This window comes from Sciurus vulgaris, assembly GCF_902686455.1.
Source record: "Sciurus vulgaris genome assembly, chromosome: 14".
NCBI lineage: Eukaryota > Metazoa > Chordata > Mammalia > Rodentia > Sciuridae > Sciurus > Sciurus vulgaris.
In genome coordinates this window covers 77,814,492-77,842,067 of record NC_136475.1, presented here as the reverse complement: position 1 = coordinate 77,842,067, position 27,576 = coordinate 77,814,492, and the positions used below count along the sequence as shown (strand labels likewise).

Genomic DNA, 27,576 nt, shown 5'->3' with positions numbered 1-27,576 from the left:
TTGTCATATTTTCTTGAAAGATTGGCCCTTTTATCAATATATAAAGTCTTGAAACATCATTTTTAATTGAAAGAACAACTGACAAACTATGATTATTTAGTGTGTATTTGGCAGACACTTACTTAAATGAAAAAAGTAAGACTTTCATTAGGAAGACAACTGACACTATTTGTTGCCAATAATAGAATTTGAACTTTGGAAAAAACTGTGGTGTTGGAAAAATTGTACCTTCCCTCATTGCCTTGTCAGCTTCCTTATACTTAAAACTTTCTGGGTGAGATCAGAGACAATATTCAAAATTATGGGGTTTTAAATTTTTTTTTAGTTGTGGAAGGACATGATGCCTTTATTTAATTAATTAATTCATTTATTTTTATGTAGTGCTGAGAATGGAAATCTGCCTCACATGTGCTAGGCAAGCACTGTACCACGGATCTACAACCCCTGCCCTCAAAATTGTGATTTTTTTCATACTGAATATTGAAATGTGTAAACCTTTACAACATCTACATAACTCAGTCAACCAATATGTTCCAAATGATCAATGCAAAATGTTGCAAAATAAATAATACATAAGTAAAAGAACTATTGAAAGGATAGGATGGACTAATGAATTTTTATGTAAAATGTAAATTTTTATATTAAAATTTTGATGTGGTAACAAAGAACATCCAGAATTACCTAAAAAGCCTATTAAAATAACCTTTTCCTTTCCAACTACATATCTGTATACAACCATTTTTTTCACATACCTCAACCAAAGCAACAAATAATGAGATTTAATATAGAAGAAGACATAAGTATACAGTTGTATTATAGTAATACAGATGGGTCAAAGGCTTGCAAAAGTGTAAAATAATTCCACAAAATAATATCACTTTCAGTTTTTGTTTTTGAAAATATATTCATTGTTTATTAAATGTGAAATTTTATTGCTATTAATTTAATTTATTAAATAACATTTATATTTTTCTCACGTTGCATGCTTTTTCTTTTTCTTTCTTTCTTTTTCTTTTCTTTTTTTTTTTTTTGGTATTGGAGATTGAACCCAAAGGGCACTATCTACTGAGCTATATCACCAGCCCTTTCAATTTTTTGTTTTGAGACAGGGTCTCGTTAAATTGCTTAGGGCATTTTAAAGTTGCTGAGGCTGGTTTGGGACTTGCAATCCTCCTGCCTTAGCCTCCCAAGCCACTGGAATCATAGGTGTGTGTCACTAAACTTGGCTCTCACTCATAATTTCCAATATGGTATATGTCTGTAGATAAAATCCAAATAAACCAAAATATTTAGGATTATCAGTAAAGTTTTAGAGTATAATGAAGTCCTGAGAGTGCTGTTCTAGCCAAAGCAATAAGGCAGGGAAAATAAATTAGCAATATAAAATAGAAGAGAACATCAATTGCAGATGGAAGCATTTATTCTTAGTTACTCTTTTAAGGGAAACTTTTGGAACTAATAGGAAAGTAATAAATTAGTTGGATTTGAAATAAAAAAAAGTATTTTCCACATTCTAGTGATAGAGAATAAATGAGGTAAAGATTCATTCACAAAAACATACAAAATCCTTAAATGATTTTAAAAAGCATACCTAATTAACAAAAATAAAAATACTAAGATTTACTAGGCTTAGACTTTTTAGATAATGAAGGGCAATGCCATATTTCTGGATTTTTAAAAAATTATATATATATTTTTTGTGGTGCTGGGGAAAATATTTTTTTTAGTTGTCAATGGACCTTTATTTTATTTATTTGTATGTGGTGCTGAGAATCAAACCCAGTGCCTCACACATGGTGGGCAAGTGCATACTGAGTGACAACCCCAGCCCTATTTCTGGATTTCTAAATATTAAATGAAAATCCCTGGGAGTAAGACCAAAACATTAGTATTAAAAAAATACTTTTATTTGTAGATGGAGATAATACCTTTATTTTATTTACTTATTTTATGTGGTGATGAAGATCGAACTTCTCACGTGCTAGGCAAGCACTCTACCACTGAGCTACGACCCCAGCCCCAGTTTTGTTTTTATATTCACATGACATACATAAATGAGTTTCAAATATAATTAAATAGAAAAAAAATTTAAAAGAAGAAAATAAAAATGAATATTTAATCTTCACTTTGGAAAGAACTTTCTAAATTTTAAAGCAATGGTAAAGCATCATGAAATGAATGAGTGTCACTGAGCAAAATTTTAAACTGTGTATATAATTCAAAGAACCATAGGAAAAAAATTTAAAAACAACACACTAGTGAAAAATACTTGTAACAAATATATAACATACATCCTTAATGTTTAAAAATACTCCTACAAACCAATAGGAAAAGTATCAAATACCAAAAAAAAAAAAAAAAAAAATAGATAAAAGATATAATTCATAAAATAAATGAAAAAGAACAAGGACTTGAAAAAAAGTCCCACTTCATTGGTCAAGAAGTACAAACATAAAATAAGATGCCACTTAACTTTTGCCCATTGTATTAATAATGATTTTTTTCAAGTAATAATATACTCAGTGAATGCTATGATAGAATTTGGTATGTTCCTGGGAAGTGATCTGGCAATCTATCAGAAGTCTGAAAAGTTTCATACTATTTGACCAAGCAATTCCAAGAATATATTCTAGAGAAGTAAACAGAAATATAAGCAAAGACTTACATATAAGAACATAGCAGTATTTGTACAGAAAATTTCGATACAAATTAAGTGTTCAACAAGAAAGTGAACACTTCCACAAATTATGATGAAACAAATACAGAAAATGGATAACTAAAAGGTAACTTCAAAATACCTTTAATAACATAAGAACATATCAATAATTGAGTGCAATTTATTAAAAATATTGACCATAGCTAATTTTTTTTAATGGAAAACGTGTTGGCAAGGATGTGGAGAAATTTGAATCTTCATACATTTCTAGTGGGAATTTGAAATGGTGTAGCTATTGTGGATAACAATTTTGCAGTTACTCAAAAGCCATATGTAATTATCATATGACCAGTAATTCTATTCCTATGTATATATCCAAGAGAAATTAAAACATATGTCCACACAGAAACTTGTACACAAATATTTATAGCACAATTTCTCATAAAAATCAAAAGGTGGAGACAGCTCAAATGTCCACAAATAAGTGAATGGATAAACTAATAGTAGTACAACCATAATCATGTAATGTTATTCCGCTATAAAAAGGAATGAAGTGCTAAGTGCAACAACTTGGATCAATCCAAAATAAGATAAGTGAAAGAAGTCAGACAAAAGAGGCCACGTATTCTATGATTTCTTTTATTCAAAATCTCTGGAATAGGCAAATCCATAGAGACAAGAAGCGGATGAGTAGTTGTCAGGGGATGAGGGGAAGTGATGAAGGCGAGTGATTACTTAAAGGGTAGGGGATGTTATTCAGAGGGGGTTAAAAAGTTTTGAAACTAGAGAGAGGTGATATTTGCACAGCATTGTGATTGCACTAAATGCCACTGAATTGCTCACTTTAAAATGGTTAATTGTTTTCAGCAGCAGAATGAAGTTAACCTAAAATTTGAAACTATTGCTCCACCTGGATTTGCCAGGACCTGGATTTACCTTTGCTCAAGGTAGGACAGTTTGGCCTTGAGCGGAGTTGGAGGCCAGGTCTCCTGACACACTCACCCCGCCAGACACGAAGCAAAGCTTCACAGAGTTGGGGGTGGTTTCTGTGTTCCAATAATCCTATAGCTTTCGGTGAGCCAAGGCTTGTGGGCTGGCATTGCAGGCCCAAGGAAGATCAGCGAAGGTGTGACCCGGACAGCGGCAGTGCTGGGGGAGGTCGCGGGGTCAGTCCAGGACCCCACAAAAGATACCTACACACTCAGTGGCCGGGAAGCCCTAGACCCTGGGGAAACGCGATTCCCCAAGGGCAAGAGGACCAGTGCACAAACCCGTAAGGGTGATCAGTGGCCTGTGCTGGGTTGTAGGTCGGTCCTTTCCGTGACCCTACGTGGGTCTCTGGGGCTGCTGCAGAAGAACCCCTCCCGGCTAGTTAGCACTTCCCAGGGCTGAAGTGTCGGATATCCAGATCGCGACCCTCGCCTGGCGTGCGGCTGCGGCCAGATGGGTGGCGCATCAGCCTCCTCCGCATTCCCGCGGGCAGTGCCGCCGGGGCCGAATCCGGGGGGATTCGGAACAGCCTCGCCCGCCTTTTCTTTTCTATTCAGGACGAATTGATCCTGACAAAAAGTTAGTTGACTAAGCGGATGTCTTCGCATCTGTACAGCATGCCTTCTGCTGCGACCCCGAAAAGTGAAGGGAACTGTGGAACTGGAAGAGCAAATACGGCTTTACCGACCGGGTTTGGCGCCCGACGGTGGAGCCCGTGTGCCGGCAAGTAGGAGAAACGCTGCCCAGGAACTCAAGCGTGTGGCGGCTGGCTCCGCGTCTGCGATCCTGCAGGCAGTGCCACCGGGAAACTGCCTGTGAAAAGCAGGGGAAAGCAGGGAAACCTCAGTGAAGCGCATTTCCTAGGTTTCCTTCGCCCTGGGCTAGGAACCCGGGTTTTTGGCAGCGTTCTTTCCCGTCTCTGGTTCTGTGAAACCCGGAGAAGCGCCAGTCCCGGCGAGTTGCTTTGGCTGAAAAGCAGAGTGGGGGACACTGAAAACCTGTGACACACTGAAAGAGTGCGGCCTCGGTAAGTATTAGAGGGAAACCTGCAAGCCCTGGGAACAGCGAGGCCTTCGATAGCTCAGTTGGTAGAGCGGAGGACTGTAGTGAAACCACCTTAGCAATCCTTAGGTCGCTGGTTCGATTCCGGCTCGAAGGACTTCGTACAATCTTTTTAACCCCAACTAAGTTCAATTACTCCGTGGCTTACGTAGAGGTCGGCCATGGCTTTGCCTGGAGCTTCGGCTATTGGGCAAGACAGGCAATGTTGGTGTACAGTACAGTTCGCTTCAGCGTTAGATACGAAGAGATATTGGCGTGTGCTTCAAAGTAGTTTATTGTTTATGTGTAACTTTATATGCCTAATCTTAAAAAACTTGTCCCCGGTCCCATTGTAAAGTAAATATAGATATCCCTAACTGCAGCTGACCCATCCGCTGGTCAGCGGACAGCTAGAGACAACCTGTAAGGCAAAGGGAAGAAGGCCAGCAGCAGCTGGGGGATTAGCTCAAATGGTAGAGCGCTCGCTTAGCATGCGAGAGGTAGCGGGATCGATGCCCGCATCCTCCACTAGAGGCTTCTTTTGCTTTTTTTTCTTCCCCTCTTCTCTTTTCTTGCTCTTTACAACAGTGAAGACTGGCGGGGAGATCCGCGGAAGCGAGGTGGTGTTTTATTACACAGTGTAATGAGGGGCGTACTAGGCGGTGATTAGCTCCACATGGTTCCCTTTTAGTCGCAGGTGAGTCTTTTCCGGACTCCTGCTCGGTCACTTTTATCTTTCCCGCCTCCGAGAGACAGGCCGTTAACCGCCCTCGGAGACTCGGCTGGAACCCTCGCCGCGCCGGCCCACCAGAGCCCCCAAACGGCACTGGCGCAGGTACCCGCTAACGTGCGCGGAACCCTGCCTGCTGACCAATGGCAGTGCGCTTTACTGGGCGGGTAGCCAGCTGCAGCCGCGGCCAATAGGCGAGAGACTTCTTGTTTCCTGGCAGAGCGGGGTCCCGGCACCGCGGCGCTCGGGTTTTGTTTGGGTCCTGGGTGGAGGGCCCGGGTGCCGGGGCCCGAGGTGCCGCCTCGCTAGCGGGAGAGGGAGCGGGAGCACCGGCCCGGAGAGAGGTGAGGGGCTCTGCGTGCACTGCGGCCCCGCCCCCTTCTCGCAGCCCCTCCAGCCCGAGCCCCTCTCGAAGGCCACCCCGCCCCCGGCCTGGCGGGGCCAGCCAACCCCGCCCCTGCCTGCCCCGCTGCCGGGTGGCGGTCCCCCACCCCGCCCTCACCTCTGACCCCTAGGCCGTGCCTTCCCACCCCTCCAGTGTGTCTGTCTCAACCCCTCAGTTTCTCCAAACAGGGCAAACCCGTCAGTGTGAGGGACCTCCAGACTTGAGGGTCGCGAAGCCGCCCCTTGCCCCCAGGTGGGAATCTACCAGCCCAGCTTTTTTAGCAGTGCTTAGGACACCCGTTATTGACCCACAACTACCAGGGTAGCTTTTGCATGGGCTCCAGTGTCTACAGGGCAAGAAATGGAAACAGACCCGTTCTTTAACTGGAGCTGAGCTGAGGGCTCTAGGTGAGCAGGTGGCATCTGCCCAGTTTCCTTTGGCTTGGCACAGACCACACTTTTCTAGTTTTTGTCCATAATAGGCGTAGAGTAGGAGCCAAAACAAGGGACGAATCAGTCCTTCTGGGCCCAGGAAAGCAACAGCAGAATTCAGTACTTGTGAGGACACAGGAGCAAAAGAAGGGAGCTAGTCATTCAAACACAGAGTTCTGGTTCTCTTGGAAAACACATCCAGAATGGCCATCTCTAAAGATGGCCACGTGCTATGGGGAAGTGTACATTGGCTAGTTTTGGGAAATCTGACTTCTCACAGTCTTAATTCTTTGGACTGCAAAAAAGCTTAGTCTAGTCTCAACACTATTTAGCCATTGGATATTTGATTTGGAAACAGCACTGTAGCAAAATGGGATCCCTTTAGGTCAGTCATAATCTTTAGTGTAGGGTAGAGTGTTGTTTTCTCTTGGCCTTCCTGGAAGGTCATTTCCACATTTTTTAAGGAGCGTGCGTTTTGCTTCATAGGGCACTCCCTAAGAACAGCTCTCACTTATCCAGAGATACCAAAAAAATCTTGTTTCGCTTTTTTCCTCCCTTCCTCCCTACCCACCCCTCTCTTCCCCAGCTCTCAGGGCCAGAGTGGGGCAAGAGGATGCTTTCCCAGCCCCGCCATGGAGCTGCGCTGTGGGGGATTGCTGTTCAGTTCTCGCTTTGATTCAGGGAACCTAGCCCATGTGGAAAAGGTGGAATCTGTGTCTAGTGATGGGGAAGGAGTAGGAGGTGGGGCATCAGCCCCAACTGTTGGCATTGCTTCTTCCCCTGACTACGAGTTCAACGTGTGGACCCGACCAGACTGTGCTGAAACCGAGTTTGAGAACGGGAACAGGTATGAGGAAAGAATTGGAGGGTGGAAGGAGAAAAGGCATGTCCAGGTACCCAAATCCATGCTTCAGTGGGCCCTTTGACTTTTTTGTTCATACCCTTCCTCTTCTGGCCCCTCCTCACCCCTTCCCTCCTTTCTAAATAGCCATTTTCCAGTTTGGTGTACTCCAGCTCTCCCACATCTCCTATCTCCACACCTCCCAAATGTAATGACCTGTCTCTCCTTCTCTGGCCCTCAGGTCATGGTTTTACTTCAGTGTCCGGGGAGGAACTCCAGGGAAACTGATCAAGATCAACATTATGAACATGAACAAGCAAAGCAAACTTTATTCCCAGGGTATGGCCCCCTTTGTGCGCACACTGCCCTACCGGCCACGCTGGGAACGCATTCGAGACCGGCCCACCTTTGAGGTAAGTTCTCCATGAAGAGGAAAGAGGACTTGGGTGCTAGTAGAGGAAAGTAAACAATGAATTCAACCTTGATAGAGAGTAGAAAGCAGGTGGGACCCCAGGTTATAGTGTCAGCTTTCCTTATGGTGCTAACTGGAGTCCACGATGAGCCCCTGCTTTAGGAAGTCCCAAGGAGCTGGTTGTCTTAGTGGAAAGTATCAGAGGGAGGGAATGAAGTTGGTGAAAGTGATAAGCGTGTGAGGTCAGTTCCTAGTAGTGCCAACAGGAGCTCAGTTCTGACACAGATGGCATGTTGCCCCTCCCTCTTCCTCCTCTGCTCCTCAGATGACAGAGACGCAGTTTGTGTTATCCTTTGTTCACCGTTTCGCGGAGGGCCGTGGGGCCACCACCTTCTTCGCCTTCTGCTACCCCTTCTCCTACAGTGACTGCCAGGATTTGCTAAACCAACTAGACCAGCGCTTTCTGGAGAACCACCCTACCCATAGCAGGTGCCAGCCCCATTCTTACTCCTGCCACACTATCCTGCATCCGCACCTCTGCTACTTCTGGAATTTTCCCTAAGAGCTCTGCATCAAAACTTCACCGGTCTTTTCTCTGTACAGAATGTGGGGCTTTGGACACCTTTGAAAAATGTGTTTCTTTGTGACCTTGATTTCCTTGTATCCCACCTACTCCACTTCTTGCCTGCCCAGTTCAAGCCTCTTACTATCCCAGTGCTCAGTTATCAATTATCTATAGTTTAACCAGCACTGCCATTGCTCATCTTTTCCCTCAGAGGGCAACCGTCTCTGTCTATACAAAGTAATCTATCCTAAGGAGACATTCACTGGGGAAAAAACAATAAGCTAACCCTGACCTGTACTCTAGCAATGCTAAGCCCTACCCAGATCCTAGTGTGAAGGACGTGAGGCCCAAAGATTAGGATGAAGGACCAGATTTTACAAATCTGGGCTAGTGATGAAGCCTACCTCTTACTAGGACTTTTGGAACTTCTGGATTAATTTTTATCCCTGCAGCCCCCTGGACACCATCTATTACCACCGGGAGCTCCTTTGCTATTCTCTGGATGGACTTCGTGTAGATCTGTTAACAATCACTTCCTGTCATGGGCTTCGAGAAGATCGAGAGCCCCGCCTAGAGCAGCTATTTCCTGATACCAGCACCCCCCGACCATTCCGTTTTACAGGCAAGAGGGTGAGTGGGGATAGCATAAAGGCAATATGTTGTCCTTTGTACAGTTCTAGGCACTGTGAATAGCTTAAGGCTGTTTTCTCTAGGCATCCTGGATTTAGCTCAGCTTGTAGCCTAGCAAGGGTGACAGCTGCTGCTCCACTTGCAGACCCAGCCAGGTGGAAGTCCAGTGGCTTTTTCTGCCTCATCCACTCTTGCCCTGATATGTCAGTGGAACCACAGTGTAACTGACCTAATGTCTGCTCTCCTCTCCACTTCAGATATTCTTCCTAAGCAGCAGAGTACACCCTGGGGAGACTCCATCCAGCTTTGTCTTCAATGGCTTCCTGGACTTCATCCTTCGACCTGATGACCCCCGGGCCCAAACCCTACGCCGCCTCTTTGTATTTAAGCTGATTCCCATGTTGAATCCTGATGGTGTGGTCCGGGGCCACTACCGGTAAGTAGTCTCCCCATCCTTTCTGGATTGTTCCCATCCTCCTGTATGTCTTTTTTTTTCCTCAGTGAAAGACTGCCAGCCATCTAGCTTCTCCTGTATTCCCAGTCTTCTTGCACCCTAACAACGGCAAGCCCATCTGATGTTCCAGAGACCTGAGAGGGGAATTGCATCTAGTGGCATTCCTAGGAAGGAGCAAAACTAGGATAGACACAGGCCTATCCGGGTAGAGGGAGCTATCTAGGTTTTAGTGGTATCTTAGGTTGACGTCAGGTCAGGGAGGGATCCTGTCTGCAATTCTTTCTTTCCTAGCACAACTTCAGCTTCTCCTTTGATAAGTCAGTCTCCTCCTAGTCTCCTTGTCATCTACCATGGTGTCTCCTTCACTGGCTCAGCACTCTAGACCCTCTTCAGTCCCTGTTTTCCTACAGCACTGATTCACGTGGAGTGAATCTGAACCGTCAGTACCTGAAGCCCGATGCTGTCCTGCACCCAGCCATCTTTGGGGCTAAAGCTGTGCTTCTCTACCACCATGTGCACTCTCGTCTGAACTCCCAGAGTCCCTCTGAGCACCAGCCCAGTCCCCACCTTCCTCGTGATGCTCCTCTTTCTGACCTTGAGAAAGCCAACAATCTCCACAATGAAAGTCGCCTTGGACAGTCATCTGACACTGATAACCCTGAGACCTGGACCCAGGTAGAGCCAGCAGAACATAAGGCCAACAATGGGTGGATTATGCCACAACAGTCTACCAAAATTGAGGAGCCTGCCCCTGACACCATTCCCCCCAAAGAGAGTGGCGTTGCTTACTATGTGGACCTGCATGGACATGCTTCCAAAAGGGGCTGCTTCATGTACGGAAACAGCTTTAGTGATGAGAGCACCCAGGTAGGAGTCCTAAGGATGTCATGTGAATGTGGGAATCAATGTAGTTATGAGATAAAGGCTAGACCACAATCAGAGAGGGAACATAGCCTGACAGGAAGTACTGTGCAGACTGCCTCTTACATGAGCTTCAGAGAGCCAAGAAGAGTCAGCACTGGGACCTTGTGTCTCTGCCATTATATCATGCCTTTGAGTGAGGGTCATGCTGTCAACATCACAGTCTTAAGAGTTTGGGGAACCAAGAGAAAAGGAAAACTTTGCATTATTGGAGAAAAAAACTAAGAACTTAAAATGTGATAGAATTATGCCTTCTCAACACCTACAAATAATGTCAAACATTGAAATCTTTAAAAATGTTAATTACTGCTTATGGTTGTAGTGGTATCTGCTTGTATGAGTCACATGGTTCTATGCTTGCCATCTCTCCTTTGCCCCTTGTCCCTTCTTTCTGTCTTTTTCTGAGTTTCCATTTTCCTCCCCTCAACAGGTGGAAAACATGCTATATCCAAAGCTCATCTCCTTGAATTCAGCCCACTTTGACTTCCAGGGCTGCAATTTCTCAGAGAAGAACATGTACGCCCGAGACCGTAGAGATGGCCAATCCAAAGAGGGAAGCGGTCGTGTTGCAATCTACAAAGCCTCAGGGATAATCCACAGGTTGGGTGGAAACTGGGATATAGTTGAGGACATAACTTCCCTAAAGAAAATAATTCCCTGGGTCTGTGGATATAGCTCAGTGATAGAGCATTTGCCTAGCATGCCTGGGGCCATGGGTTCAGTCCCCAGTGCAGCAAAATAAGGAAAATAATAATCAGCCTAGGGTTTGAGGGGCCAGGACTATTCAAGTCTTCTCAAAAGAGAGCCTTACAAAGAGCAGGGTTATTTTTAGTTTGGGATTCTCCTTTACTGGGATTTCCTGGGTACATGGTGTGGTGCCAAGGTCAGTAGCTAGTTGCTAGGGGTTATTAGCACTTTCTACTTGTGTTCACTTTTTTCCAAGTGATTAATCTTCTTAGACCATTAGGGCTGGCCTGCATGGTTGTCATGATACCCATTCAGACAGGACACTGATAAAGGTCTTTGTGTCTTAGCTACACACTTGAATGCAACTACAACACTGGACGCTCAGTAAACAGCATCCCTGCTGCCTGCCATGACAATGGGCGGGCCAGCCCCCCTCCCCCGCCGGCTTTCCCTTCGAGATACACTGTGGAACTATTTGAGCAGGTATGAATCCATGGCATAAGTGGGAAAGGGGAACCTCAAGGCTTGGAAAGACCTTCCCCTCTTGTTACCTGAGTCTAAGGTCCTCTGCAGAGATGTTCATTGCTGTAATCATCTCACCACTGTGGTTATTTCCTTCCGTTAACAGGAGCATGGCTCTGACTATAGACTAAGGGTATTGAGAGGATGAACAGAGAATCCTCTAGCATATCTGAGTCAGATTCATTACCTCTGAGTTGGTCTTTCTCATTCTGTTGGAGGATTTATTGACTCCTGGGCTCAAAAGCACCCCCACCATTGTGATCTTGGTGATTACTTATTCTAGGACATACAAAGGGAGTAAAAGAGCTTCAGGTTAGAAGAGGGATCCTAACACCTTCCGTTAGAATTCTTTTATGTGGGCCAGCAAGCACATCTGCCCCTGCCATAATAAATGAAGGTCTAGCAGGTATGGTGGCACACACACATGGAATCCCAGCAACTTGGGAGGCTGAGGCAAGGCGATCTGAAGTTCCAGGGCAGTCTCAGCAATTTAGCAAGACCCCAAGGATTGGGAATATAGCTCAGTGGTAAAGTACCCCTGGGTAACAAAATTAATAATGGAATCTGATGTGGTAGCACATGCCCATAATCACAGTGACTGGAGGCTGAGGCAGGAGGGTGGCAAGTTCAAAGTCAGCCTTAGCAACTGAGTGAGACCCTTTCTTAAAGTAAAAAATAAAAAGAACTGAGGATGTAATGTAGCTCAGTGGGTAGAGTACCCTGAGTTCAATCCCCAGTATATCCCCTTATTATTAAAAATAATAATAGATTAGGACCCTAAAATAGTCAGTGGATTAGGGAACAGCTCTAAATTTACTTGAGATGTCTAGGCACGAAAGTTAGGGTACCCAGTGAGCAGATTTTAGGCCTGGCTTCTCCCCTTTGTGCTGTGTACCCCATCCCACATAGCAGCCTGGATTAGAGGACCAAGATGCTGAGCAAAACTGGAATCGCCCACAGGTGGGACGAGCTATGGCCATTGCAGCTCTGGACATGGCAGAATGTAATCCGTGGCCCCGAATTGTGCTGTCAGAACACAGCAGCCTCACTAACCTACGGGCCTGGATGCTAAAGCATGTGCGAAACAGCCGAGGCCTGAGCAGCACTGTGAACATGGGCATCAGCAAGAAGAGAGGCTCTCGAACTCCACCCAAAAGTAACAGGTAAGACCAGCAGCATGGAAGGGAGAGGCAGGAGAGTAGACAAGGCTTTAGACCTGGAGGTTCCATGAGATTTTGTATTCCTTCCCTCCTCCTAAAAGTACCATATGCTGAGTATTTTCTGGGTAAATTAAAATTAACAAGATCATTTTTTGAGAATGGGATCCTCTTCCCTTTCACCAGGAGCTACATCCTTCTAAGATTTGAAAGTCAGGCCAAGGGACTCTCTGTTCCAGAAACTTGCACTAAGCTTCCAAATGTGGTGAATGATTGAAGGAGGTGCAAGGGCCAGTGCCAGGGCAGTAAGGGAGAAATTCATTGAGAGAAAGTTGCTCAGGACAGCCCTGCTATTAGCTGGTATGCCCCAGGTTAGATACTTCATCTATGGACATGAATTCCTCCCTTTTTCCTTTAAATGAGTTCTTTTACCCCAGGGTGAAAGTTTTACTAAGCATTAGACCCTGAAGAAAGCCTTGGGAAAGCCTGGCCCAGAGTTAATTGGCATCTGCTTCTTTGCAGTGGATTGCCCGTTTCCTGCTCTGAAAACACCTTAAGCCGGGCACGAAGTTTTAGCACTGGCACAAGTGCTGGTGGTAGCAGCAGCAGCCAACAGAATTCTCCACAGATGAAGAACTCCCCCAGCTTTCCTTTTCATGGCAGTCGGCCTGCAGGGCTGCCAGGCCTGGGCTCTAGCACCCAAAAGGTCAACCACCGGGTGCTGGGTCCTGTCAGAGGTAAGCCAGTCTGGGAGCCCCTGCAGCAGGTGTTCGGTTGTTTGGGGTATTGCTGGGGAAAATGAGAGCTTGAAGACATACACTTGGCCAAGAACCAAGGGGTGAATCAATAAAAGTAGTCTGTAGCAGAATCTGCAGCCTCTCCTGCGACCTTGGTGTTCCCTGCGGCATGACTCTGGAGCATGTTACAAGTAGCCACCTGGGGATCTGGTCTTCAGCATGCTTTAGGAGCTGGGGAAGTTTCCAAGGACAAAACACTAGTTGAAGCAATGCCAAACAGAGACACTGAGGCTCTACATCAAAGATAATGTCATTGTGTTTTTTTGGGAGCAGTATAAAAGAATGTACTGAGAATCCAAATTGCAACACTATAGAATGATGGAGGATCCTATCGTGGTCTTTATGGACTGAAACTGTTCCCCGCTTCACAGCTTACTCAGAAAGTAGTATAAGGATTCTAACTCTTTCAAAGAAAAATGGAACAAACTGCAGTATCTTCTGTCCTAGGTTCACAAACCAAGCATCTAGCCCTTTCCATCAGTGGTCACAATTGCTCAACTGCATCATTACCCCTAGGTTTTGCCTGATAAAATTCTGTGGAAATTACACAGGGAAAAGAGGAGAAGGTAACTGGAAGTATGCTGGATTATGGAGGGGGAGAGATTGTTATAGTGCCACTTCCCAAAATACACCATATAACAAATCTGTACTGTGCTTGCCTTCAGGGTTACAGAAATCATGGCTAATAATGGAGGCCTGTAAACTGGATCTAAGTGTTTGGGTGATCTTCTACCTGCACCCATTCTTGTTTAGTATATCCCTGCTACTCAGTTTGCAGTCTAGCTTTTGAAAGGATGTGACATGCACTGAGTCAGTGGCTGTAAATCTGACTGCATAGAGAAGCCAGAGAGAGAGAGCAATGGCCTTTACCAGCTTTGACCATTAAGATACTACTCTATTCTTGAGCCAGGTGTGGTGATACACACCTATAATCCTAGCCACTTGGGAGGCTGAAGCAGGAAGATAGAAAGTTTAGGATCAGCCTCAACAACTTGGTGAGGCCCTAAGGAACGTAGCAAGACCCTGTCTCAAAGTTTTAAAAAGTTGGAGGGGGGGTGTCTAGGGATATGCCTCAGTGGTAAAGTGTCCTTGGGTTCAATCCTCAGTGTCCCCCCACCTCAAAAAAGTTCTCATATTAACCTCATTCTGTTTATATTCCAAACCCTGTTCTTTGAGATTCTGTCTTCACTGGGAAAGGCCACTTTGTGTACTGTTTTTGGAAGACAGTATTAAACTAATATTGATGTCTTATGTTTAAACCACATTTAATAGAAAACGAGAGTATCATATAATTTCATGCAGTTCTCATGAGGACCTGTGGGATGGATGATGTTTCCGTTTTTCTGATAAGTAAACTTAGGCTGTTTAAGAGTGGTTTGTCCAAGATTGCATGGCTGTTACGTGGCAGTATTCCAGCTGATATATTTTCATGCTCCATTGTAACTAATTTCCCATGTTAAATCTGGATGAAATTTTTCTTCTGTTTTCTTTTCCTTTCTTTTTTGGTCAGTTTCTCCTAGCTCAAGGTTCCTGGGGATTACTTCACCAGCATCATAAATTCTCCTGACCACAAAGAAAAGGACCTTTTCTAGATTGTCACTGGAGGATGCTAGGCAGTGTTTAGCCAGTATTATATTGACATCCTCCCTGTCCCCCTCCCAGTGCAGAACGCTTTTGAGGAGAGGGATGTGTACTCTATTTCTCTGTTACTTCACCAGATAACTAATGGAAAATATGTAGCATCAGTACTAAGTAATTCATGGTTGGTTGACTTGAAACTTAGCAGACAGGACAGTAGATATAATAAACATCATAAACATCCAGGACACTTAGGGAGCTATTGTGGTAGATCAACACAAGAGTAATTAATGAAAGAATGTTCAATTAAGAAATAGTTTTGAAGAACAGGAGTTAGACAAAGACATTCCAGAAATGAGAAATGACAGCCAGGATCAGGAACAGAGCTCCTAGGTAGAGAGAACAAAAGCATGTATACTTATGTACCTTCTGTACGTGGGTCAAGAGAGCTGAGAAGTTGAAATGTCTTGAAAACAGGATTATGAGTTAACTGGGACATGTAGTGATTATGTGCTTCTAAAAATAAGGGAACAAAAGTAAGACATCTGTCTGTGCATTGGACATACTTGACACAACAGGGGTAGATGGGAGACTTGTAGCAGTTTACAGATGAGAGCTTACTAGAGACTGTACCATGATCTGCAAAAGAGAGAGAAATCCATTAGAAATAGAAGTAGCAGGATTCAGTGGTAGAAGAGAGGAACTATGAGGATTTCAAGGATACAAGCTAAAGGAAGAAGTCATGGTGACATTTAAAACATTGTTTGTGGGGGAGGTGATAAGTGATCTACTCCAGACTTGCTTGGATGCCTTAAGCTATATACATGGAGATGTCCTGCAGGCAGAAAAGGACTGAAGAAAAGATGATCCTAAGGGGTTTGAGGTCTGAGAGTAATCCACATACAGGTGCCAGGTAAAAATCAAGTGAGAAGTCATGTTTCCCCAGGTGAATGAGCTTAGAAGCAGAAAGGGTTCAAGTACAGAGACACCCTAGGGACTTGCACAAATATGTATAAGAATTAGGAAACCATGCCTATAATCAAGGAGTGGACAAGTTACCAATAATACCAAACAGGGATACTGTAAGGAGTTGAAAGGTAAGATCCCAGGAATTTTGACTCTATGTTCCTCTGAACATTTGCTGGTACTGTGATTTTTTGGGGTGGGGGGACAGGTGTACCGGGGATTAAACTCAGGGGCACTCAACCACTGAGCCACATCCCCACCCCTATTTTGTATTTTATTTAGAGGCAGGGTCTCACTGAGGTGCTTAGCAACTTGCTTTTGTTGAGGCAGGCTGGCTGTGAACTCATGATCTTTCTGCCTCAGCCTCCTAAGCCTCTGGGATTACAGGCATGAGCCACCGGTGATTTTTTATTTATTTATTTTTTAAAAACTGCTCTATCTTTTAAGTCTCAAGGATGGGTGACCGACCCTAGTTTGGGATAGGGGCCACATTCTGATGTGCCATTTGGACATGGTATCTTCAACCAATTCTTGGGAAAACTTCTTTGTCCTGTGTGATCTATCCTGTGCTATTGCTTTATGACACTTCTGTTCCTGCTCCACACATCTGGTATTTTGGCCTCTGCCACATCTAGCTATATTTTGTTTTCCATTTAGCCAGGTGTATAGGCATGTGCCTATAATCCCAGCTACTTGGAGGTTGAGGCAGGAGGATTTCAAATTCCAGATCAGCCTGAGAAACTTAGCAAGACGCTGTTTCAGAATAAGGCGGCTTTGGGATGTAGCTCAAAGGTAGAGCACTTTATGCATGAGGCCCTGGGTTTAATCTCCAGTACTTCAAAAAAAATTATATTTAACTATAAATTTAATTGACTATCCTTATTGGCTAAAACAAGTACAAGATTGGGCTATCCAATGAATTTCAGAAAAGATCGAGGCAGCTCAGCTAGTTTAGGACAGGGAACTAGTTTGACAGGTTCTGTCTGGAGGCTGAGAGATAACATTTTAGAAGGCCAACTAGTAACCAACTTGGGACAAACAGAAATGGCCCTGAACAGAAGGCTGTAAAGTTCACTAAACTGTGGCTCCAAGTATCCCCTGACCTTTGTGCCAGAATCTTCTCTACTTAGTTCTTCCCAGCTGCAAACGTTCTGAAGTACCACCTTACAAGATTGTTAGCACAGTTCCCATCCACCATGTGAGAAGCACAGATAGTTCTATCTGTAGCTGCTGCTGAAGTAGCGGAAGAAGTGGCTAATGCAGTGATAAAGTGAGAGAAGTCAAAAGAGCCTGCAAGATAACTTGTAAAAGCAGGTACAGAGCTAAAGAAGGGCCTGCCGGGACTGAGATGGGGGAAGTAAAGTGGTTTTTCCTTATGTCCATTAAGTATGGATTAAAGCAGGGCAAAGACTAGGGGGAGGCAGGTGAGATACCTAGGACACAATTTAAGGAACTCACTCTCAGGGTTGTGCAAGTGCCTCCTTCACTTTCACATTCTCTAGGTGCCTCACTTGCTTCATTCTAGTCCTAGCCCTAAGTTCCAGCAATAGTCTCATTCAACAATTGGAGGGCTGGGGAGATAGCCCCAAGGTAGAGTGCTTGCCTTGTAAGCACAAGGCCCTGGGTTCAATTCCCCAGCACCCAAAAAAAACCAATTGGAACTTCTTTCCTGGCTCTCCACCCTAACCAGCAGAAAGCTGGTGTGAAAAGACAAAGCGCTGAATTGTAAAAGCAGGAAACTTCAGCTGTCAGTACCATCACTGCTTTCATCCCTCCCGCCTGTCACTTAAACCTGAGGTTACCAGAATTCTTTGCTGACCTCTAATGCCATGGCTCAGCTGACAGGCAACTTTTGGTAGAGCAGCTAATGTCCAGCGGTGAGTAGAGGCTCCCTGGAGTCAACAGGATTTGATGCCTTGCAAACCATTGACAATTCTGCTTTTACCACTGTAAATAAAAGTATCAAGAAATGTCTCCCAACACATCTATTTAGCATCTGGGGAGATGAAACAGGGTATAGGCACAAGTCAACTAACTGCTATTCTAAACTGAGACTTTAGAACATCCATTTTAATTCTTACAAGATGAGATCAGTTTGGCTTGGTCCCTCAGACCTTGGCCCTGGGACTATCCTACCACCCCCAACATGTAACCACTAGCCAATTCTACAAAATATCTTATAACCTCTGGACACAGAGCTGATCATATATCACTCTTGCACTCAGCCTTAAGCTGCTGTTTCTATAGAACCAAAACATACAGACTTGGGGCTCCTCCATTTCCTTCTGGTTTCAATAGGGTCTGGGTAGGCCTGGATTAAACTAGGGGCCACAAGTCAAAACATGAGAAACTGTGTGCTCTCACTAACAAATTATAGGCAGCCCTGGCCAGGTCTTGAGGCAGTCTTTTAAGTGAAGATTGACTGAAATGCTATCTTTAAACACCTTATACTTTCCACAGCAAGCTTTTCCCCTAAATCAGACCTGGTCCCCTACCCTAAAACCCTGACTGGGGTGGAATTCCCAACCTTAGTATCTTTCCCATGATCCCTTTCCCATTTTGCATTGGCAATTTTTAGATCATTTGCCTATTTTGCTTCACATCTTCTGGAGTGTCACCCCGTTTATATTACTAAAACCTATAATGTCCCACTCATTTTCTGGCTTCCACTTTCTCTTCCCCTTTCTTGGGGTGGAGTGAGAGTGCATCCCTTAACATGGTTTCAGCATGCCTGTGTGTGTAGATAGTTCTCAGATTGTCTACAAATCTGTTCTTTCCTCAATCAACTTCATTATTTCTGCCTACAATGCACTGTCACCTACACATCATGTTGACATTCATTTTAATCATAGCATTACCCAAGTCTGGGTGTTAGAGTATCCCGTAAGTCACTGGTGGTGGCTAATTTTCAGGTTATTTGACTGTGGCTACAAGTCCCTATGGCTTCTGTTGTCATGCTGGCAACTCTGTGCCAACTCTCATCATGCCTCAGAGGTCTGGTTGTTTTTGACTCTTGAGACTTCACACCTTGAACCCTAATTGGCACCTAGTGTCTCAGCACAACTCCACATAGCTAGAGTAATTTTCATCATGACATTTTTTTCTTTTTTAATTTGGAAACCTTTCAGATGCATTCATGGTACTGCCTGCTACTACTGCCTAGTGCAGCTAGACAAAAAGAAGTTGTTGTCACCTACTTCCAAAATCAGAGGATTTTCACACCCAACACATGTTGCTTTGTGTTAGAAGTCAACCAGCCTGCTGGTAACACCATTGAATTCAGTTCTGGAAGTTCAAGAGTACTTGGGGCCTAAGAGGCTGGGGATATGGCTCAGTGGTAAAATACTTGGCTAAATGTGCCAGGCCCTGGGTTCAACCCCATTACTACCAAAAAAAAGTACTTGGCACCAGTTTTCCCTCTGTGATAAGGACCTGCTGAACCTGCAAGTATCCCTACTCCATCCATTCTCCATATGTCCCACTGGGACCTTACCCTTCAGAACAGGTAGCAGTAAAGATCTGGCCACAGAAATGGTTGCCCCAGAGTGTAACTGTATTCCTTATACTCCAAGCAATGATGGATCCATAAACTAGCCATTGAACAAAGGACTATGAAGGTAATGAGAACAATTAGTTTTAATTCTGCCTACAATGGTCAAGGAGCCTCACAGAGATAACATTTGAGATGGAACAAGGAAGATTGTCAGTTTCACTGGAAAGGTGAACAAACTGAAGAGGAACCACACAAATAGTAGCAGTAGGGGCTATAGCAAAAGATGTAAGATCAGGTCAGCACTGTACTAAGGGTATGTGGACTGGAACCACAGGGGGCAGAGTTTCAAATGGGCCATGTAAAAAGGTTTAGACTTTATCCTTTAAAAGACCTTCATATCTCCCCTTGTCTAAGCCTCAGTGATTTCTGACCAAGGCTCTGTTTTAGAAGAGTAATTTGTGGTACCTATGTGAAGGATGAATGGTAAAAGGAAAAAGACTCAAGCTGGGGAGACTAATAGGGAAATAAAGTCTGAGTGGAAGTTAAAGACTTACATCTGGACAATGGAAAGAGAAGAAAGGAGGAACCCAGATGAATGCTGAGGTAGAACTGTCAGAATTTGATTAAATAGAAACCTAAATGTAAGCGAGGAATAGAAAGATAAAACAGGGTTTCTAGGTTTTTCACCAAGATAAGAAAAATGTAAGAGAGGGAGAAATTGTTTTGGTTTGGTCATGGGGGTCTTCCAGGTAGAAATGCCCAGTGAACAGGTAGAGCTGGATTTCAGGAGAAAGGGCTAGTAAGAGATTTGGGAGTATAAGAATAAGTAGAACAATAGAGGGCTAAGGACAGAATGGTAGGGAACATGGACATTTAAGACACAGGAAGATCAATTGAAGAGGAGCAGTTAGAGGTAAGAGGAGAAACTAGGAAAGCAGTTTAAGAAGCCAAGTTTGATAATTTCTTGCCAAAAGAATGAATTGGTAAAATGAGGGCCAAGAACTGAATAACTGGAATATATATTAGAGGTCTTTCTACCCATTGTAGTTACTTCTGAAGAGAGGTGCTGGTCTGATTACAAGCTTGCAAATGTATCTTCTGACTAAGAGGAGCCAGCAAGTCAGTGAAGGCTATTTCATAGTGCCTGACTAATTCAACCTTTTACCTGCTTGTGTCCTTTCCACTCAGAGCCCCGAAGCCAGGACAGGAGACGGCGGCAACAGCCACTGAACCATCGCCCTACTGCAAGCAGCCTGGCCCCATCCCCAACTCCTGCTAGTTCTGGCCCAGCCTCCTCACGCAACCTGGGCTCCTGCCTACTGCCCAATTCACTCAGTCTATCAGGTCTGTACCCACTGCCACTGAAATCTGGGTTGGCCAGTTTCCTCCCTTCCCTACCACCCAGGGTTTAGACAAGGCACCCAATTAGGCTTGAAGAAATTCCTTCAGCCACGCTACCACCTAACTTGGGCTCTCTTGACCTGATGACAGGGCACTCCAGCCAAAAGCATCAGTTATCCTCCTGGTACCCTAAACCTCTAAACCTGTGCCTTTGTGCAGGAGGCTGGGACTTACTGAAATGTCTTTGTAAAATAAAATAACATTTATTGAATGTTTACTATGTGCCAGGCACTGCTCTACACACTATCTAATTTAATCCTCATTTTTATAGTTGAGGAACCTGAGGACTTTTCCTACCAGCAAAGTGCCACTTACCCAAGTTCCCCGATTCCAGAAGCTGGGCAACATTAAGACAAAACTGGAGAAGAAAAAAAGCATAGGCCTTTCACCTGTCATCACTGCAGTGTCCTATCATCCACAGAAAACTTAAGCCATCTACTCTCCTTTTAAGCTATAGACCCAGCTGTGTAAAGGACTGGATGGGATTGATTTCTGCCTTACCCCGAGCCACTACTCCCAACCTGTCAACTCAAATGGGTAGCCCTCAATCCAGGTCTTGGATAGAGTGGACTTGATCCTCAAATGCCTAAATATATGATTGGAGTGGCCCCAAGGTCTATAAATTTATACAGTAGTTAAGCTTGGGTAGATTCTACTTCTAGTCAAAAGTTGCTGCTCCACCTCTTGGACCAGAGTAAAGCTTCACTCAGGGGTGATCTTGTCCCCCCAGGGAATATTTGGCAACATATGGAGACTTTTTTGGTTGTAACAATGGAGGAGGCCTGGGGAGGAAACTGCATAGTAGATGCTGCTCATCATCCTATAATGTGTAAAACAGCTCCTATACAAAGGATTATCCAACACAAAATGTCAGTAGTGGAAGATTGGGGGGTTGGGGGTACAGCTCAGTGGTACAGTGCCACCTTAGCATGCACATAACCCTAGGTTCAATCCCCAGCACTGAACGCATGTGCACACACAAAGTGCCAAAGTTGAGAAACTGATCTAAAGGAAGTTACCTCCTCTTCTCCATGGCCCCTACCTTGATGATCAGTTTCCTCTGTTCTTTAGGGAGCAGCTGCTCACTCTTATCTTCAGGGGACAAGCCAGAGGCTGTCATGGTGATTGGGAAAGGTCTGCTAGGGGCTGGCGCTCGGATCCCCTGCATCAGGACTCGATTGCAGGTAACATTTTCCTTGGTCCCCAGGGAGTAAGAAGTCTGGAGAACCCATCAAGGAATTGTTCATCTGGGCAGCGGGAGGGAAAATGCTCAGCCCTGCTTTACAGCCTCTACTTCCAGCCATATCATAGAGCTGCTCTGGTGCTTGAGTGCTTATCTGCCCAGCCCCACCCCAATCCCCATCAGCCAGGTGTCTTGCTTGCTTCCAACCCCATTGTCCCTGCCAGATGCACCCCAACCTCAGCCTGCTAGCTTTGGCTTTCCCTGCCCCTGCCCTTAGCTTCTCCTCTCTTTCTGCCCAGACCTGCCCGAGGAGAGTTTCCGCCAGGAGGGGTCCCGGATTCCCCAGGTAACACTTCTGGTTGCTGCTCCTAGGAACAGCCTTGCCACCACCTCCAATTCAGTCCAGATCCCCATACTGATTTAGTTAAAGTTGGGTACAGACAAAAGCTGACTAGATGGGTGAAGCTTAAGCTGCTCTGGCAGGGGCTGAGGCTTAGAAGGCCCTGAAGGAAGTCTACCAGTCCCCCATATTTCTACAGTGCTGTTCTACTCAGGCAGGCCTTGGCCATGGTATACCATGAAGGCTAAATGCTGGATCCTTCTGCCACTTTATGCTAGTTACATAAGCCTTGAGTGCACAGTAATGGACTGAATCTAGAAGTTCTCTGTATCTTGCCTTATCCTCTCAGCTAGAAACAATGCCTAGGAATTCAAGGGTCTACTACCTCTGTTGACTCCTATACTAGACTCTTATGCATGGAAACTCAAGAGGCAAACCTAGAAGCAGGAGAGCTCATGGAAGAACTCAGCCTCTTAGCCTACCCCTGTCCACACAGGCTAGGCCCAGGTTGGGCCGGGGCTCACCGCCGACTCGCAGAGGGATAAGAGGCTCTTCAGGCCCCACATCCCCTATCTCCAGGACCAGAGAAAGCAGTGAGCCGGAGCCGGGACCCCGTTCTGCCATACGAGGGTGAGCACCCAGACCCAGTTCTCTCAGCTCTTCCTTCATCTCCATTTTTACCATTCAGAATCATTCTCATTTTTCCCTATTCCCTTTGACTTCAAAGACTGAATGTACTTTCATTAAGAATCTAGTCCCTGATTTTATTCCATAATGGCTTCAGTCTTTACTTCAAAGGACTAGAAAACAACTGCTAGTTAGGGGCTTAAGGCCTAGAGCTGGCTAGCTGGTTCCAGCACCTGACCTCTGTACAGCCATCATCCTGCCTCTCTTCTCTTAAATCTTGCAGCCTCTGGCTAACAGACCATAACCTTGATTCCTCTCTTCTGTTGCAGGATGCCTCAGGCTGGCCCCCCACGGCCCCGCTCTGCCCCTGCCTTTTCTCCTATTTCCTGTACTCTATCTGATGCCCCATCCGGGATTTGTTACAGCAGGGGTCCCTTGGGCCAGCCTGAGGTTTGTTTTGTCCCTAAATCTCCCCCACTCACCATTTCTCCCCGGGTTTGATAATGCCTTTACCTCCATGCCCAGGATACAGTCCCAAAGTGGGGGAACACAGTGAGAAATATGATAGTCCCCTCCCTGGGCTGCTGATTCCATGTTACAACATAACTCTTTGGAATGCCAGCCACACTGTCTGAGGCCTTGCAGAGCATTACCTTGAGACAGGACAATACAAGGACCTGCTACCCCTTCCCTCCCTCCACAGCACAAGATTTTGGGACCACAAAAAAATATATATATTTTTGTATTGGGGGGAGGGGAGGGAGTAGAAAAGCAGCCCCTATACTGGGCCCTATTCAGTGGCAGCTTCTTGTTCCATAGGGTTAAGGAAGACTTTGAGGAAATAAAAGTTGTTTGGAAAAATCCAGGTGTAGTTGCTTTGTATGTTGTGATGGGTAGAAGGGATGAAGTGAAGTGTGAAGGCCCCTCACACCCTCCATCTTGCCTCAGCCTATGTCCTGGAACCCTAGAAAAGAGGGGGAAAGACCTGAGGTAAGGAAAATGCTGCAGCTTTCTCCTAGGGAAACCTGGAGTCAACTCCCAGTAAGCCTGTTCCCCTTTACAAAATCTTTGACCCAAATTTAAGGTTGGTTCCCAAGACTCCCCCCACCCCCAGCTTTCTTCTTTCTAGCTTGGGTCAAAGTAGCCAACCCTAAACCAATGACTGTAGTCTAAGAACATGAAAATAGAAGTCTACATTTTTCACCCCCTCAAAAAAAAAAATTCTACCTAAATAAAAACCTAAACAACCTTGGAAAAGTGGGGGCTATGTAAGAGCTCATATCCTCATGGCACCTTCAGTACCTTTGTTTCTACCGCTGTCAGTGCCCTGAGCCTCCTTGTAACCATACCCCCAACTTGGGCAACTAGCTACTGGAGACCCCAAGAAGATAAGGACCGAGGAAGATTAGGATATACCCCACCCCACCCTATTCTCGCAGGGCGAAGTTTAGGAGGAAGCAGGACAGTGCAAAGCACTGTACTCTGCGGATAAAGGGGCCCAATTCTGGACTGTATCATGCTTGGCCCGACACTTTAGGATTTGAAGTTTCGAACCTTTCAGGCCCTACCGCGGCCTCGCCATTCACCTCTCTGGGGGCTGGGCGCTACAGCCCCGGCCGTTACCTGGGGCGGAGAAAGCGCCACTTTCATTCCTGTTTCTTGGGATTGTTGACCGCCACGTAGTGATAGAGAACCACAAGCAAGAAGAGCGACACGCCCAGCATGTTGGCGAAGATGGCGAGCTGCACGTCCGTGATCATCCTGCGGAGAATGGGAGGGACTGAGCCTCTGGCCGACACACTCCTCGCGCTCTGTAGGTCGGGTCCCGGCCCCCACGCCCCAGCCAACTCCGGGCTGGCCCGTGAGACGGCGCCTGCGTGCCTCTCACCTGACCAGCTCGGCTCGGCTCCGACACTGCCTGCGCACCAGCTGGAGGTAGGAGACCTGGACCGGAACTTCGTAGCGTCAGCGGCTGCCCAAGCAGGCACTTCCGCCGGGTTGAGCGGTGGAACGACCTCTCTAGCCCCGCCGTCTCGCCTGCTCCCACTGCGCGCGCGGAGGGTGGGGCCGCAGTGGGACGTCCAACTGCGGCGTGTGGGCGGGGCCGCGGAAGCTCTCCTCGTGCCTGAGTGGCACAGCTGGCTGCAGCTGGGGCGGTCGTGATCGTGGTTAGCAAAGCTACGGTGGCCGCCTCCCTGGAGCCGAGGAGTGGATTAGAGAGAGGGTGCGGCTGCGGGACCAGGCGGGAGACTCAGCTTGACCCGCGGGCTCTGGCCTGCCTTCCTGCCCCGGCCCCCCGCATTGCTGCCCACCCTTCGTTTCCCGGCCCGGCCCGGCCCAGCCAGGTGCTTCCTTTGGGTCCTGCCCTCACTGTCCGCTCCCTGGCTTGGGCGGCGGGGACAGGGTGGGAGGCGGTGCAAAATGGGATTGGGGCTAGATTGGGGCTGCCGCTGTCAGCCTTTCTGACCCACGTCCTACCTAGTAGACCGATCTGCCTGTGATCTGAACAGTGCCTGTCTTATCCAGGTCCCTACCTCCACCCCACTCCTGGAGGTGGGCGTCGGAAATAGGGCAGACCCTCCCGGAATCAAAACCCAAGCTGTGGACCTCCGCCAAGTGGGAAATCACCCCCCGGATGTGAGGGAGGGGGTAGGGGAGGAAGGGCTGGGACAAGCAAGAGGGATCGTGGGTTCGGGGTGGAGAAAAGAGAGGTGACTGCGGTAGACGGCCCAGGGTCTCCTGTGAGGGGAGCGGCACCCTGTAGCTCTGTAACCCTCTGCCCAGCTAGAACCTTCTCCTCCACCCCCACCCACTCCTTGCTTTCTCTCAGCTTCACCATAAAAGGGAACGGCATGGAGCCAGACGGGCCGGGGGCCGGCTGTTGCTCTGGAGCTGTCAGGGGTAATGGAAGCCAGTTGCTTTGCGGTAGAGGGGGGCCAGGGCTCAGGGGAGGCCTCTGCTTCTCAGAGCCAAAGAAAACTCTACAGGAGCTGCTATGGGGCTGGAACAGCTGGGACAGGGGACCAACTTGCCTCCTGTGTTTACAATGAACTGGGGTTGTACTATCCCAAAGTGCCTTCCCTGGCCTAAGACTATTAGCAGTTTGTGTCTTTTTATATGCCCCCTTCACCCATCTCTTCACCCATCTCTTCAGGCCAATTGTTCCTAAATTCAGTTCTTGTCTTTGGTAGTTTGTAGTTCTCCTGACCTCCCCCCCCCCCCCCTCCCCAACCCCATCTACTCTTTCCAGAAGTTTCCTACGTAGAATCCCAAGCCAGCATCCCCTTAACACAACATTGGTGAAACCCCAGACATGCTCTCCCTATACACACCTCAGTGAGCAGGTCTGTTCCCAGCTCTGCTCTGGAAGAATGAGGGTCTAGGTCTTAAATAATTACACATCATGCTTCCTGTCTCCTGGAAATTTGGAGCAGATTCAAGTCCAACCAGACACTTAGATCTACTGTTGAATCAGAAGTAGAGCTTCCTTTTTAAAATAAGCTGAACCTCTAGGCCAACCCTGGAAGGTAAACTTCCTAGACTGTAGATGACATGAGAGAGGGCTTTGAGAAGTTCATCAGATTTCCAAGACTGCCCTAAAACCAACCCAGGCGCATAGTATCCTAGACAATCACAGTTGAAGGGAGCCTTCAAGATCGTTTTATAAAGAAGAAAACAAGCCCAGAATGTAATTTGACCTAGGTTCTACAACTGGTTAGAGATAGTATCATCTACTTCTCCTACTTCTAAATTCCAGATTGGACTATGGACTCAATAGATTGTCATAGAGTCAGGGACAAGAGAGAAAGGATTTATTTTTTAATCACCCAGAAGTGTCCTTTACCTCCCAGAACTTCCTGTGCCTAGGTCAGTGAGTCTTTATCAGCATTGAATGGGGTCATTGAATTGGGTTCATTCCACTGCCTGGAAGAACCAAAATAAAAATGATCTCCAAATAAATTAGACTCAGCTAAGAGCTGACAAAGCTTGAAAAAAGCTTGGGTGGAAAAGTATGTGGTGGGGGGGATTAGGGTTGGGAGACAATGGGGAACACGTATGGAGCTTAATCTCTGTGAGTCAAGGAAAGAACATGAGACCGGGATTAGACTCAGGTATAAGAAAGCAACAAGACCTGGGGAACAGGGGCTGTATCCAGGGAGGCCAGATCTTAAAATATGATACATGGAGGAAGAGTTAGAAGGAAAACATGTGTGCTTTTGGGGAACAGTGGGCTTTGTCTCAAGACTCCCTCCAAGCTGGAATTCCCATCTGGGTTGTCATGATGCAAGAATTCACAGGATTCCCTTTTATCCTGTTAGTATTCAGTCCTTTGACAAAAGGTTTTATATATAACGTGCTCCTTATTGCTCATATGACCACCTATCCTAGCGCTGGGAATCTGAAACTCATTGCTCAGTAAATGATGGTTGCATGAATGATTTAGTTTCCTCGTATGGCCAAGACTTTCCACTGGCACTAGATCCTTGGAAATCCCCCATCTTAAAGAAGTTCTAAAATAGATTTTGTCCTAGTATTCCAGGGACTTTTTTGGCATCTTGCCAGTTGCTTTGGAAATCTGAGGCTGCCAGTACTATCATCATGATGCCACCACCACCATCATCACCAGCGCTGCATTGTCTCACCCTGGTCCATTGCAGCATGCTTGCCCACCCTCAGACTGATGATGGGAACTGTAGTCCCCAGTGGACCTCGGGCCACTGGCTTATTTGAAATCTCACAAACATTCATGTTCGTGTTAGCTCCCAAGT

At 46.1% G+C, this 27,576-nt stretch overlaps 2 protein-coding genes and 1 long non-coding RNA gene across 7 annotated transcripts; 2 read left to right on the top strand and 1 right to left on the bottom strand.

Annotated features, from left to right (window-relative positions):
* Nucleotides 1-3,465: 3,465 nt before the first annotated feature.
* On the top strand, nt 3,466-5,584 carry LOC306643859. The gene is made up of 3 exons (XR_013759090.1): nt 3,466-4,369; nt 4,511-4,673; nt 5,379-5,584. It is a non-coding gene; the product is annotated as an uncharacterized lncRNA (long non-coding RNA).
* Nucleotides 5,585-5,627: 43 nt separating this feature from the next.
* Nucleotides 5,628-23,668, top strand: AGBL5 (AGBL carboxypeptidase 5). Of its 3 annotated transcripts, XM_079110159.1 has the most exons (16): nt 5,628-5,761; nt 6,820-7,080; nt 7,316-7,487; nt 7,812-7,975; nt 8,504-8,681; nt 8,939-9,117; nt 9,546-10,002; nt 10,487-10,656; nt 11,091-11,226; nt 12,226-12,428; nt 12,945-13,159; nt 20,445-20,600; nt 21,729-21,841; nt 22,140-22,186; nt 22,677-22,810; nt 23,137-23,277. In XM_079110159.1, the coding sequence occupies exons 2-15, from the start codon at nt 6,866-6,868 to the stop codon at nt 22,723-22,725; spliced, it is 2,454 nt and encodes an 817-aa protein (XP_078966285.1). In that variant the 5' UTR covers nt 5,628-5,761; nt 6,820-6,865; the 3' UTR covers nt 22,726-22,810; nt 23,137-23,277. The 3 variants fall into 3 exon arrangements, with proteins under 3 accessions (XP_078966285.1, XP_078966284.1, XP_078966286.1); XM_079110158.1 differs by lacking the exon at nt 22,140-22,186 and having other exon boundaries at nt 23,137-23,668; XM_079110160.1 differs by lacking the exons at nt 21,729-21,841; nt 22,140-22,186; nt 22,677-22,810; nt 23,137-23,277 and adding an exon at nt 20,929-21,686.
* OST4 (oligosaccharyltransferase complex subunit 4, non-catalytic) lies at nt 23,537-24,689 on the bottom strand. 3 transcript variants are annotated; one of them, XR_013759088.1, is made up of 2 exons: nt 24,362-24,689; nt 23,537-23,771 (listed from the first exon to the last, which is right to left on the bottom strand). XR_013759088.1 is itself a non-coding variant. In XM_079110161.1 (2 exons), exon 1 carries the CDS (start codon nt 24,565-24,567, stop codon nt 24,454-24,456), a length of 114 nt encoding a protein of 37 aa, XP_078966287.1. In that variant the 5' UTR covers nt 24,568-24,688; the 3' UTR covers nt 23,537-23,771; nt 24,431-24,453. The 3 variants fall into 3 exon arrangements, 1 of the variants encoding a protein (XP_078966287.1); XR_013759089.1 differs by having other exon boundaries at nt 24,394-24,689; XM_079110161.1 differs by having other exon boundaries at nt 24,431-24,688.
* Nucleotides 24,690-27,576: the final 2,887 nt, after the last annotated feature.

Excerpts from the sequence above, each read along its gene's own strand:
- AGBL5 (XM_079110158.1), top strand. The coding sequence starts at position 6,866 with ATGGAGCTGCGCTGTGGGGGATTGCTGTTCAGTTCTCGCTTTGATTCA. Across the intron at positions 13,160-20,444 it reads GGTGCTGGGTCCTGTCAGAG|AGCCCCGAAGCCAGGACAGG; the intron begins GTAAGCCAGTCT and ends CTTTCCACTCAG. Across the intron at positions 21,842-22,676 it reads GCATCAGGACTCGATTGCAG|GCTAGGCCCAGGTTGGGCCG; the intron begins GTAACATTTTCC and ends CTGTCCACACAG.
- OST4 (XM_079110161.1), bottom strand. The coding sequence starts at position 24,567 with ATGATCACGGACGTGCAGCTCGCCATCTTCGCCAACATGCTGGGCGTG.